This window comes from Hevea brasiliensis, chromosome 11, assembly GCF_030052815.1.
Source record: "Hevea brasiliensis isolate MT/VB/25A 57/8 chromosome 11, ASM3005281v1, whole genome shotgun sequence".
Taxonomy (NCBI): Eukaryota; Viridiplantae; Streptophyta; class Magnoliopsida; order Malpighiales; family Euphorbiaceae; genus Hevea; species Hevea brasiliensis.
In genome coordinates, this window is record NC_079503.1 from 3,591,368 (window position 1) to 3,604,437 (window position 13,070).

General features: G+C 32.7%; 2 protein-coding genes and 1 long non-coding RNA gene across 5 annotated transcripts; 2 read left to right on the forward strand and 1 right to left on the reverse strand.

Moving 5' to 3' along the window:
* On the forward strand, positions 1-9,343 carry LOC110636381 (cell division cycle protein 27 homolog B). Of its 3 annotated transcripts, XM_058129679.1 has the most exons (16): positions 1-178; positions 1,653-1,725; positions 1,910-2,019; positions 2,344-2,390; positions 2,986-3,083; positions 3,284-3,585; positions 3,890-4,045; positions 4,850-5,066; positions 5,589-5,815; positions 5,905-5,970; positions 6,320-6,439; positions 6,918-6,994; positions 7,549-7,668; positions 7,817-8,036; positions 8,128-8,409; positions 8,782-9,343. In XM_058129679.1, the coding sequence occupies exons 1-16, from the start codon at positions 74-76 to the stop codon at positions 8,830-8,832; spliced, it is 2,271 nt and encodes a 756-aa protein (XP_057985662.1). In that variant the 5' UTR covers positions 1-73; the 3' UTR covers positions 8,833-9,343. The 3 variants fall into 3 exon arrangements, with proteins under 3 accessions (XP_057985662.1, XP_021641750.2, XP_057985663.1); XM_021786058.2 differs by lacking the exon at positions 6,320-6,439; XM_058129680.1 differs by lacking the exon at positions 1-178 and having other exon boundaries at positions 1,661-1,725; positions 1,960-2,019.
* A 962-nt stretch (positions 9,344-10,305) lies between these two features.
* Positions 10,306-11,230, forward strand: LOC110636348 (uncharacterized). The gene is made up of 2 exons (XR_002491330.2): positions 10,306-10,595; positions 10,718-11,230. It is a non-coding gene; the product is annotated as an uncharacterized LOC110636348 (long non-coding RNA).
* A 268-nt stretch (positions 11,231-11,498) lies between these two features.
* On the reverse strand, positions 11,499-12,243 carry LOC110636347 (lachrymatory-factor synthase). Its single transcript, XM_021786005.2, has one exon. The coding sequence runs from the start codon at positions 12,093-12,095 to the stop codon at positions 11,613-11,615; it is 483 nt and encodes a 160-aa protein (XP_021641697.2). The 5' UTR covers positions 12,096-12,243; the 3' UTR covers positions 11,499-11,612.
* Positions 12,244-13,070: the final 827 nt, after the last annotated feature.

Genomic DNA, 13,070 nt, shown 5'->3' on the forward strand with positions numbered 1-13,070 from the left:
GAACCTAAAGAACCCCCGAAAGAAAAATCCCTCTTTCTGGCTCTCTCCCTCTGTCCCTCTCTGAATCGAAGCCATGGAAGCGATACTGGTAGACTGTGTAAACAACAGTCTCAGGCATTTCATGTACCGAAACGCCATTTTTATGTGCGAGCGTCTATGTGCCGAGTTCCCTTCTGAGGTACCATTCTCCTTAAAAGTTCTGATTTTTATTTTTTTAAAGAATTTTTGAGGCATTCTGTTTGGCCACTGAGAAATCGCAGGAAAATAAAATAGATTTTTCTTTTCCAAAAGAACAGTAGGTAGATGTGTATTTTCACTTGCTGTGCTTCTTTCTTGCTGTTTCTTGGCAAAGCAATAAGAGCATAATTGTTAACCTATGAGATCGGCTTCTGGTGTGTTTTTAATAATTTTAGCTATTTATGCCGCTAATTAGTTTTGAACATTTTCATTTTGCTATGATTTAAGTTCTTTTTTTAGAAATATCTTGAAAATAGAAACTATTACAAAAGCTGCTCGTATTTGTATATTGTAATGATTGTAAATGCATGGATAATCTCATTAATAGGTAGAAAGTGAAATTTTCAGGCGAGCTACGGCATTGAAGGGACTAAATGATTTGGGACCTGGAACTCTAACTAGCCCTCATTCTTTTTATTTTTTTGGAATTTTAGTAAAAAAAAAGAAAAGAATCAATAACTAAATAATATTCAAAACTTTCTGTAAAATTTGAAATTATAGCCAATGTTTTTAATTTATCAATTATATATACAATCTTTCACATTGATGTTGATTATAGCCAAACTTGTAACTTGAAGAAGATAGGACAAGAACTCCCAAATTGTTGGCGTTATTATATATATTTTGTGTATAAAAATATTATTAAGCATTATGGGGAGAAAAAATGCAATGAAAAGATCAAGATTTCTGTTTTCTATTGATTGTATTTTAAAATATTAAATAATAATTTTTTTTAACAAATTTGACACATGCCATATCAAATGCAAACATGAAGATTTTTTTGATAAAACGGTCTTATTAGGAATTTGAGAATTTTAACGCATGCTTGAAAACCAACGTGAAAGGTTTTGTATAATTGACAAAGCTAAAAAGATTGATTATAGTTATAAATCCAAATAAAGGTTTGATTTGCTTGGTCATTAACAAAAAAAGGATCTCATTGTAGTTACTGCTTCTAGAGGAACTACACTACGTGTGTTTTTCATATTCTGCTGGAAAAATTGGTTATTTTGTATTTGAAGTTGAAAGAACTAGAGTTGAATAACTCTTGTAAGTTATGAAATCTTGCGTGAGTGAGAAACCAAAGAAGTTTTTCTTTGGAGGCTTGGACGGTTTACATGACAGGCTGCTTACTTCACTGCAGCATTAGGCAAATTGATGATGTAACGTTCTGAAGATACCCAAGCAAAATTGGATTTTTAGTTGATAATAAAAGTTCATTTGTGACCTCATTTTGGGAATGGCATCTGTCAGTATATTACACTAGCATTTTTCCTCAAATATTTGTGCTGCTGAATGATTATGTTTTCTTAGTGAAAGGTGCAACGCTATGCAAGAAGAGCTCTCTCATTTATAATATTTTCATTTTACTTAGTTTGCTTGATCCCTAAATGGCCAATTTTTCCTATGTGCAGACAAATTTACAGTTGTTAGCTGGATGCTATTTGCAAAATAATCAAGCTTACTCCGCATATCATATTCTAAAAGGTAATATACTACAAGTTTTCCATTTTACCATTTGTCAGCTTTTTGTTGACTTCAAATAATCTTGGTTATATCTAATCATTGATTTTTTTCCTGTTTGGATTTACCATTTCTTTGTTGCAATTGATTCATAAAAGTGTTGCTTATTTATGCATCTTTCTTCTTCTTTGTCCATTATTACTTGAAGGCACACAAATGGCTCAATCCCGCTACTTGTTTGCAATATCATGCTTTCAGATGGATCTTCTAAATGAAGCTGAAGCAGCATTATGTCCTGCTAATGAGCCTAATGCAGAGGTACTTGCGAGATTGTTCACACAGAAAACACTTACCTGCCATTTCCCATTTATAAAATGTATTTTACTCGAAAAAGAATTAAATATCTTCATTATCATTTTTATTATATTGTGTCTATAAGATGTAGTGTGCATACATAAAGATAAAAAGATTCCTCATAGTTTAATTGTTTTCACAAGAAGTCCATGGCATGAATTTAAGATCTCTGTATGCTTGAAATCTTGAAAGTTATTATTGCCCTATGCCTGGTTTTAGTTTGTGCTTGTTGAGGTCCTTTCCTGGAAGAGGAACACTTGCTCACTTTTGTCCATCTTCTCTGTGCAGGTTCCAAATAATGCAGCTGGGCATTACCTTCTTGGGCTTATTCACAGGTTGTTCATTCCTTTTCTTAAAGATATTGTTTTAACCCTCAGAATTCTGTTGCTTTTTTGCTTGATAGATTTTAAGTGCAAGTTAGGGAATAGAGACAACCTTATTGGGTTATCCCTTTCTGAAGGTGGCTTAAACTTCCACTTTAACAGTGGGACTGAATTTACATTTAACTCAAAGAAAAAAAAAAAAAAAAGAAGAAAAGTAACATATCACTTTTGCTTTTTGTTACCTTGAAACATTACTTCAGCTAGTGGCAGAATCACGGTGCTGCATGAGATTTTTACTGGTTGCTGAAATCTCATTGTGTTGAACTATATGTTTTCCTTTTAGAAGCTGTAGAACAGTAGGTGTATCTTGAAAAACCTTATAATAATAATCAAAAGTTCTATTCATAACTTTTCTTTAACACCTTCCTGAAATGAAATGTTAAGGGCATAGGCGTATAGCATCATGTTTGAATTTCTGAACCAGCATAATTATTGACAATCTTTTTTTATTATTTTATTTAGTGATCTATTGATATGCTATTTCTTTCTAGTTCATATGACATATATTTATATATCAGATCCTAACACATAAAAGTTTGTGGCTCAGGTATACTGATAGACAGAAAAGTGCCATTCACCACTTCAAGCAGGCTTTGGCTCTAGATCCTTTACTCTGGGCTGCATATGAGGAGCTGTGCATATTAGGTTTGTTCAACTAACACCCATTTGGCTCTATTTTCTTTTCTGTCCTGTGTCTGAATTAGAAAAATTCTTTCTAGTTGAGAACTATAGTTTCATTTTCTTACTGCATATATATTTTTCCCCACTTAATTTAAGTAATCCTTTCCTGTTTTAATATATTCTCATCGACTTACGTAAAAGCCTTCCCTTTTTGAATGTTCTAGGTGCTGCTGAAGAGGCAACTGCATTTTTTGGTGAAGCAGCTGCTCTTTGCATTCAAAAGCAGTACATAAACCATGCACCAGCTTCCCAAAACATGCATATCTCCCATGAGGATCGTAATTTACCCTCCACTAGAAATGTTGGCTCAGAAGATGTTAGTCCAAGGCAGTTGAAGCATGCTCAATGCAATAACCTTAGAGATGTTCCTGGAGCTGCAACATTAGGAGGAGCTGTAAATCAACCTACTAATGGTGGTCCTCCAAACTTACCATTTTATAACACTCCTTCACCAATGACCACACAGGTATGACAACATGAATTATGTCAAATCATCAGTTAATTATACGTTTACAGTGATTTGCATTTACTTTTCTATTTTCACTTTAAGGCAAGTTAATCTGCTATCTTTTGTTTTGAATCAATGACCAACTTACTTCTAATCTTTTATAGAGAATAACCTATCTCTTATTAATTTTGACAGCATTATGGCATAGACTTCTCTTTAGTTTGGTTCTGTTTTCAAAGGCTCATTGATCACCCTCAAGTTTTGTATGTATTTCCCAGTGTACAGTTTTAACCATTGGTCTGCAATCCTCTACATTTTGCAGTTGTCAGGTGTTGCCCCGCCACCTTTGTGTAGAAATGCACAGCCAAATGGTCCAAACACTACCACGCTTGGTGCTGATAACTCCCCAAGGTCAATTGTGAACTCTAATATTCAAGCCCCTAGAAGAAAATTTGTTGATGAAGGGAAATTACGGAAGGTTAAAACTTAAACTCTCTGCTTTCCTTCCTCCCTTCTTCCTTCTAGTATATCTTATGATCCTAACTTGTAAGTTTTTATGTTTTTAATATGCTTTCCATGATTAGAAATTGTAATAATTTGTTGAATTCCAAATAGCATAATGTTGTATTCTAGTCTCCCATTCGTTGAGCAAATTTATATGGCACAAAAACTGGAAGTTTGTGCAAACTTTTGTTTGAATGTTAGGTGTGCATTGACTGGGAAGAATCTTGTTAGCTTCTACATTCAAATGCTAGATAGAATAGGTAAATTACAAATCTTGTTATATACTTTTTTTTTTCTTTTTGGTGATAGGAACCAAATATATAACCTTGGAAATTTTGTATATTTTATAAGTGCCTTTTCTATTTGTGCAATTTGTTGGAATTGAAATTTTCTACTTTAATTTGTCTTTATGGGTAACCCTGAGACTATTTTCTTTGTTTGGCTGATGTTATTAACCATCAGTTCACTGGCTATTTTGTGTCCTGTAACTCTAGACTCTTGGTTGAACCTGTTCATGTATCTTCAAGTATATTTCTTTTTGGTTAAATCAATTCGGTCTGAGTGTTTGATTTTATCTATGCATTCTAGGGTTCCCTTTTATTGAATAGCTTGTGGTTATTTTGACCAGTTATTTTTCCAGTATCTTATTTGTGAGACATCCATCTATACGCTAGTTTGTGAAACTTGTGATTAATATACATTGTTCTATATTAAATGTACTTTTCCTTCGTTTTTTGATTTCCATATTTCTATATAAGTTTCTCTAACTAGTTTTCAGATTTCTGGGAGGTTGTTTTCTGATTCTGGGCCTAGAAGAAGTACAAGACTTGCTGCTGAAGCGGGGGCCAACTCAAATGCAAGTTCCACTTTGGTGGCAGGGAATGGAATTAGCAATTCTTCTAAGTATCTTGGTGGTTCTAAATTGAGCTCTATGACACTTAGGTCTGTTACAGTTCGTAAGGGACAGTTGTGGGGCAATGAAAATTGCGATGAAGGTAATGATTCTTCTTACCTTTCACTAATTAGAGGATTTATGCTTCAGTGTTAATATTCAAGAAGGCTGAAAATTTCTTTTGCAAAACTGTAATAGCATAAGAAAACGAGTTTTGTTAGTGGTAACTGTGTCATCCTAGACTCCTAGTTGCTTTAATTCACACCTGCTAAAAACTCTCCTAAGTTCTACAGATGTTGCCTTTTCTCTGATGTTTCATGCACTGTAAGTTAGAGGTCAAATTTTATTTGACCTTCTAAGCAATCAATATGCACTAACATAAAAATGAAAGAATGACTGGCTGACCTTTCAGTATGAGTTGAGTGCTTTGCATTGCCAAGCTTGTCTTATTTGTTTATTTTATTTTATTTTATTTTATTTTAAATGCACTAATTTCATAGGATATCCTTGCTTTTTGTAGCTGTTATTTTTCTTCTTCCATAATACTCCTTTCCTGCTAGTAGCTTCTCAATTACTATTTATCTAAGTTTTTTTTTAAAAAAATTTTAAATGTTCTCTTATTAAGGGATACGCAATGAAACGTTTGATGATTCACATGCAAATGTTACAACAACAAATTCTGCCTCATCACCCTCTGGTGATGCTAGATCTCTTGAAACAGAAGCAGCATCTTTACCAGTTGGTGGAGTTATCATAAGTGCCTCAAAGGTTTTAAGTGGTGCTTCAGAAATATTAGGCCTCTTGAGAGTTCTTGGAGATGGCTACAGACTTTCCTGCTTGTACAGGTGCCAGGTATAAATAGTGGTTGCTGAAAAAAAAAAAAAGTTAGTACTCATTTTTCTTGGACTAATGATTGTCTAAGCTGCATCTTGGTATGACAGGATGCACTGGATATCTATATGAAACTTCCGCTCAAGCATTATAATACAGGCTGGGTTCTTTCCCAGGTAATATCAACTGTTAATCTCTCTTTTTACCTGAGGATTTTTGTGTAAAAACAGAAAACCTTGTTTGAATCAATTGCCTTTCTGTAATTTAATAGATTGTTCCCTTTTTCTTTCTATTTTTTTAGAACTTAGTTCTGTTTCCCCATTTTATCGTTTTCATCACAAAATATATTTTGTCAATACATATGATTGGATGGTGGGACAACTGCTATAGCTTCTTCGTTGCCTCTCTCTCTCTCTCTCTCTCTCTCTCTCTCTCCATTCCCATACATTGTCTCCCCAAATGATTTTAGTACTACAATTTATTCTTATTCAGATTTGATGTGCTACTTGGCATGTTCATATGCAGGTTGGAAAAGCATATTTTGAATTAGTAGATTATTTAGAAGCCGCTAGGATTTTCAGTCTTGCCCGTCAAGCATCGCCTTACAGTTTAGAAGGATTGGATATATATTCTACTGTTCTATATGTGAGTTCAGTTTATCCTTTTTCCTCAGGAGGTTATTGTTAATATACCCGTTTTTATCTTGTTTTTGTCTCTGCCTCGGTCAGGGGAAGAAAGAAAGTCACTATAATTGAAACTGGTTCATGATGGTCATTCCCAGCACATTAACTATTATGTACAATATGTGTTCCACAGCATGCTGTTTTCCTTTTAGCTTCAATGCTCCCTCCCCCTCCACCCTCCCTCTCTTTTCCCTCCCTTCTTTTTGCACCTTTCCTGCTGCATCACTGTAGCTTGTCACTGGTGCAACATACTTATACTGTAAGGGGATGCCTGCTCTGTGGTCTCTACCAACTATTGAAAATCCAGATATTGATTTTTTTTCCCTAGAATGCTCTCTTTAAGTGGTTATCTTCAGTTGTGATGCTTGAGGCTGGGATCATGCTATTTCCTGTATATCAATTACTTGCTTCATCAGAAAGTATTCTTACATTTGTTGCAGCATTTAAAGGAGGACATGAAGTTAAGTTACTTGGCTCAAGAGCTGATATCAACTGATCGCTTGGCTCCTCAATCATGGTAGGTCATGTCCAATAAATGCTCTCTATATTGTTATATCTACCTTTAGTTTTTAATTTGAGTTTTTTAATAAATGTAAATGAAGAACCTATTTGGTATTACAGTTGGAATTGCTGTTAAGAAAATCAATTTTTTAGATATATTAGTTAGAGAGTATTAAAAAATAATTTAAAATTAAATTTGATAAGTTTTAGTCATAATAACACTAAAATAATAAAACAACTTTTTCTAAACTGTTTTTTTCAACAGTATCTAAAATTGTGTTTTTATTCAGAAAAATAGTTTCGGACCTCCAAACGCAATGTCAAATAGGCTAGAAAATGTCTATTTTTAAAGTTCGATAATCTTTGGAGATTATTTAATATATTATAATTGTTTTCACATAATACAAATAATAATTTAGTCACCCCACCCTCTTTTTTTTTTTCAAAAACCAAGGTACAACATTAGTAGCTCCATTGCCACTTGTTGACTGGTTGCATTAGTGACTGCATTGTGCTACTTATCTAATGAATAATGATCGTCATTTTTTTGTTGATTGAATGGACACGCAGGTGTGCCATGGGAAATTGCTATAGTTTGCAAAAAGACCATGAAACTGCTCTAAAAAATTTTCAGCGGGCTGTGCAGCTTAATTCAAGATTTGCATATGCACACACTCTTTGTGGTCATGAGTAAGTCACTCCCTCTTCTACTCCCAAAAACATCATGATCTAACTAATGTGTGAAATTTTTGAAAGGTAAAATTTTCTGTATTTTGACAGTTGATTTGTGCTTATTATATATTATATATATTTTGTGGCAATTTAATTTCTGCTGCAGATATGTAGCTTTGGAGGATTTTGAGAATGGAATTAAGAGTTACCAGAGTGCTCTACGGATTGATGCTAGACATTATAACTCTTGGTATGGCCTTGGGATGGTTTATCTTCGGCAAGAGAAATTCGAGTTTTCGGAGCATCACTTCCAGAAGGCTTTTCAAATAAATCCTCGTTCTTCTGTTATAATGTCTTATCTTGGGACAGCTTTGCATGCCTTAAAGGTCAAACCACTTGGTATATTGGTTTTATATTCTGGAATACATAACTAATGATCGTCTACAGCTGTCTGAAATTGTTTTGATAAATATACAGAAAAATGAGGAAGCTCTGGCGATGATGGAGAGGGCAATTTTAGCTGATAAGAAGAACCCTCTTCCCATGTATCAAAAGGCAAATATACTTGTGAGCTTGGAAAGTTTTGATGAAGCTCTTGAAGTTCTAGAAGAGCTTAAAGATTATGCCCCTCGTGAAAGTAGTGTATATGCTTTAATGGGTAAGATATATAAGAGGCGTAACATGCATGAGAAGGCAATGCTTCATTTTGGTCTTGCTTTGGATTTGAAACCATCTGCAACTGATGTTGCTACAATTAAGGTGATTGCCTTTTTTCATTTCAATTCTTTCTGCAATTGATGGGTATGTATAGTTTTTTAAGAAACTGATCTGGGTCTTATTTTTTAAGCAATCTATTTGTCGGAGCATGAAACTTTTTATACTGGAAAATGTTTACCGAGTGTTTATCAGTGTGTTAAATCAAAACTGGATGAGCGCCTTATATGCAGTTATTATGGTTTCTTTTATTTGAGCTATGGTATATTGTTTATATTGTTTTCTTTTTTTTAACTTCACAGTTCTAAAATTCTGAACTTTTAACTTTGGATATGGAGTGCGCTTCTTTTTTAGCTATTCTGTTAGTGCAGTGTTATATTCCGTTCGACGGTTCTCATTTCTTCATTACTCTAACAGGCTGCTATTGAAAAGCTTCACGTACCAGATGAAATAGAAGACAACTTGTAGAACTTTTAGTTTTGGAAATACAGAAAAAGAGAGCAGCATGAAACATTTTCTGGCTCAAGAAACTTTTAGCCCCAAGGTTATCTCTTGCTTGTGCTTTCGACCACTGGAGAGTAAATTGCTTCATCATTGATGCATCTTGTGCATGGAATGCCTTTTCCAATTGGTTGACCTTGCACGGGTGACCCTGGTTTCATAGGTGATTTAACGTGCTGACGGAAGATTTGAGCTGACAAAGGCCCTGGAAACTGCCACACTTGTACTGAGATGTATTATCATATCAAGAGAAACTGTGAAAATGATTGTATAATTCATTTGTAGTTGTTCATAGTTGTATGTTATTGTTCATCTATGATCTTTTCACTTGAAATTAATGGTTACCTTACCTCACAGGTACTGGCTTCCAGCCAGATTTTTGAACCTCCATCAAATCCTTGGGATACCAAAATTGTAATCAGATTGAAATTATTTAATTCCTGTGCTCTCTCCACTTGTAATCAAAATCTTCTGCTCAGAGTTTTTGTTGATGCTCTGGATAGGGAGGGTCTGAATTTATGATCAGACCTGTTAGCCTCGTTAGCTTTAAAGATCATTGATTTGATGATGATAAAATTTATTTAGTTAAATTTTATAAAGTTATCGAGTTCGATTTAAGTCATATTTCAGCAAGTCTTAAAGCACTTTGATGTTTGGAGGTTCAAGGAAGAATGAAGTTGAATAAGCACTCTTGCCTGTAAATATATTTTAAAGGTTTTTCAAATTCAAGTTTCTGGGGATGATATGTATAGTGTTTTGAAGGCTTTTAGAGTCTTAAAACAAATTTTAAGTCTTGTTTAGCATTAAGGCTTTGGGTTAAAAAAACTTTTTTTTCAAAAAATTATTTGAACTACTGTCAAAAAAATAATTTAAGAAAAATTATTTTATTATTTTGAAATTCTTATAATTAAAATATATTAAATTTAATTTTAAATTAATTTTTGTACATTAAAGGATAAAAAGATAATTTTTCGTCTATTTTTTTCAAAGCTTTATTTATTTTTTCCATGAAAAATTTAGGTTTCACTAATTTTGAGAAAAATAACTTGAATATAAAATATATTTTTCATGTAAATTATTTTTTAAAAAATATTTTTCATAAAAAAATTTATTATTTAATTATAATATTAAACTAATAATAAATTATATATATATAAATATTTTTATATTTTAATAAAATTAATAAAATTCAGAAGATAATTTTTTTAAATTATTTTTTTAAAAATAATATAATTTTACCAAAATAAAATTATTCGCTTATCAAATTTTTAAATGGTTCAAATGCTATAAAAATATTTTAAAATTCTTAATTTTTAACAAAAATTTTAAATGAAGTGGCAAGTCAATGAAACGAAAACAAATGCATAAAAATAATCCTATTGAATAATAATTATCTAATAATTAAAAAAACTCCTTTCCTGATCCTTTCATTTTCTTTTTTTTTTTTTTCTTTTTCTCTGTTCAGAAAAATAGAGAAAAGAAAGCACCAACTTTTCGCGAGAAACAAACACATTGATTTTTTATTTTATAACGCCAAAAAATGCAGCACCAAAGGCTTAAACAACAACAACTAGCTCTTCTTTAACAACAGTCTATCTACAACCATGGCCTTCTTTTCCCTCCTAAACCACAAAACCTCTTGCAGTCTGCAAGTGAACCACAAGTTAGAGAGCCAAACTGCAAAATAAAGACACTTCTCCCTCCGTTCTCCTCAGCCTTCCTCTCTCTTGGTAATCTCATTTCTTTCTGATTTCCATTCTCTGCATAAGTCTTGTATACGAGGATGCTTCTGTTTGAAAAAAAAAAAAATTTTCCTCATACAGTAAATCATTTCAAATTGTTAATGTTTTAGGTTTTCACTTTCGCAAATGCGTATTGGAGATTTTATGACATAAGTGCACAGGATACTGAGGTTGTTGTATGGTCATTGATGGACGGCGTTCCCTCGGCTCTCTTCCTTTGCTCAATGGAGGAAATGATCCTACAGGACGCATAGCAGGCGCCAATGGTACAACTTCTGTGGTGAACTTGAGAGAATTGCTCATCTCTTTTTTTCAGTGTCCAAGAGCAGTTCATGTTTGGTTTATTACTTTTGATGTTTCGGTCTTCCTTGTTGAATGGGTTAACTCCTGAAATTTGGTTGGAACTTTGCTCAACCTTGCAATCATTTGATCAAAATCACAATCATGTAGTTTGGCACTAACTATGCCTTCCCATCTTTTTTTCTACTTGAACAGCCATGCTTAAGAAAAACAAAATCAGGACTCAGAAGCAGGAACATATACAGCTTTTTCCACAGTTACAGGGAGTTGAATCTCCCGTTCAATTTATTTCTTCATATGAAAGTCATATTTCAGGAACAGAATTGAGAATCTCTCTCTCTCCATATAATTTATTAGTTTTATCATTAGAAAGCTTTTTATTACTTTGCCAAATCTTTTAGTATCTGTTCATAAAAAGGGAGTAATACTAAATATCTGATTAAATGATCTCCCCTTACATATTCTTTAATCAAAGATTGTGGGAAATCTTTTAGGGTTAAATTACAGGTTTATGGACTCACAAAAAAGCATTAGACAATCCGTGATTGAACAGAATCTAGATATAGAGAAAAGCACCAATTGACAACAAAATGAAAAGCATAATTGGCTTTATTTCAATTGATGTACAGTACTTTCAGGTGGTATTATGAACTGAAAGCACAAATTCACTGTAAATATAAGAACAGATACGTGTGGACAATGGACTCAAGCTTGGAGAGCTTCCGCCATTCTCTTGGCCATAACTTGTAAACCTGAGGCGATAAAAGAATCTAAGTGCTCCAGTGTCCAGCCTTGTACAGGCTCAACTTCATATTTCCACTCAATCTCGCAGCCATCTTCTTTTGCTATCACTTTAACAGTCGACACATATCCGTGGAACCCAACATTCCCATCTATAATGGAATAGCTAAACACCATTTCTCTTGGGTCAATGGACAATAGTTTCTGCTTGGTCCAGTTCATGACCTCGCCATTAATGTTATCAACCGGTGTTTTAAAACCAGCACAGTAACGCAAGCACCCAGGTTGGCCAGAGATGCCCTCCACAGGAAGGCAAGTGGTGAGAGTTGGGAACCACTTGTTTAGGCCAAAGAAGTCTTCTAAAAGAGGCCACACTTGTTCTGCCTTGAGGCCTGCTAGCTGTGCAGAAGTCTTTCCTTCCCACTTTGGCTGTTCTTGATCTGCCATTGTTAATTCTTGCTTAAGTTTTCTACATAGATGAAAGATATCCTTTGCTAGGGTTTATATAGAAGGAGTGAAGGCACTGTTCCCTTGAGCATAACGTGAGAAAAATTGAGCGTTTCCTTGAATCACCAAAATATTAGCATGAATTTCTATTTGGGTTTTGCCTAATATACTAAGTCTTTGGTATCTGTGTTACTTAGGAGTATGCGGTTCTGGTTAGATTTGGGATTTGCTAAAGAACAGAAATTGAATTGAAATTTTAGTACGGTTTCAGTTAAGTTCTTCATTGTTTTGGTTCTAACTTAATATAGTTCTCGATTTTTCAGTTCCAATTAGGTTTGGTACGGTTTTAATTTGGTTCTCAATTTTTAAAATAATTTATATACTTATTTCCTTAAAAAAGTCATATTTGAATTAGCATTTAAGTTTTGAATTAGATTATTAATACGTAATATATTATATAATATATCCTTTAACTATTTTATAAATTATATAATCGTTAATTATAAAGTGCATATATAATTTAGAATTAAATATATTATCTAATATAGTAGTATAATAATATACATTTTAATCATTTATTACTTATGTAATATTTAATTATAAGATATAAATATAATTATGAATTAACATATATATATATATATATAGTATAAAATACATTTATAATTAAGAATTATAAAGTAATTTAATGTATTTATTACTAAAATTATTAAGAAAATAAAGAAAAATAAAATATAATATTATGTTGTATTTAATTTATAATTAAATATACATGTATAAATATATATATATAATATATCTAAAAAAACATAAAAAAAACATTTGTATAAATTTAATTACAGTTTGGTATGGTTCCGGTTCAGTTTTTAGTGAAAAATCAGAATCAAACTAAAATTTTATAATAATTTTGGTTCGATACATTTCTATAGATTTAATACGATTATTTGATTCGGTTTAGAATCCGAGAACCTTGCA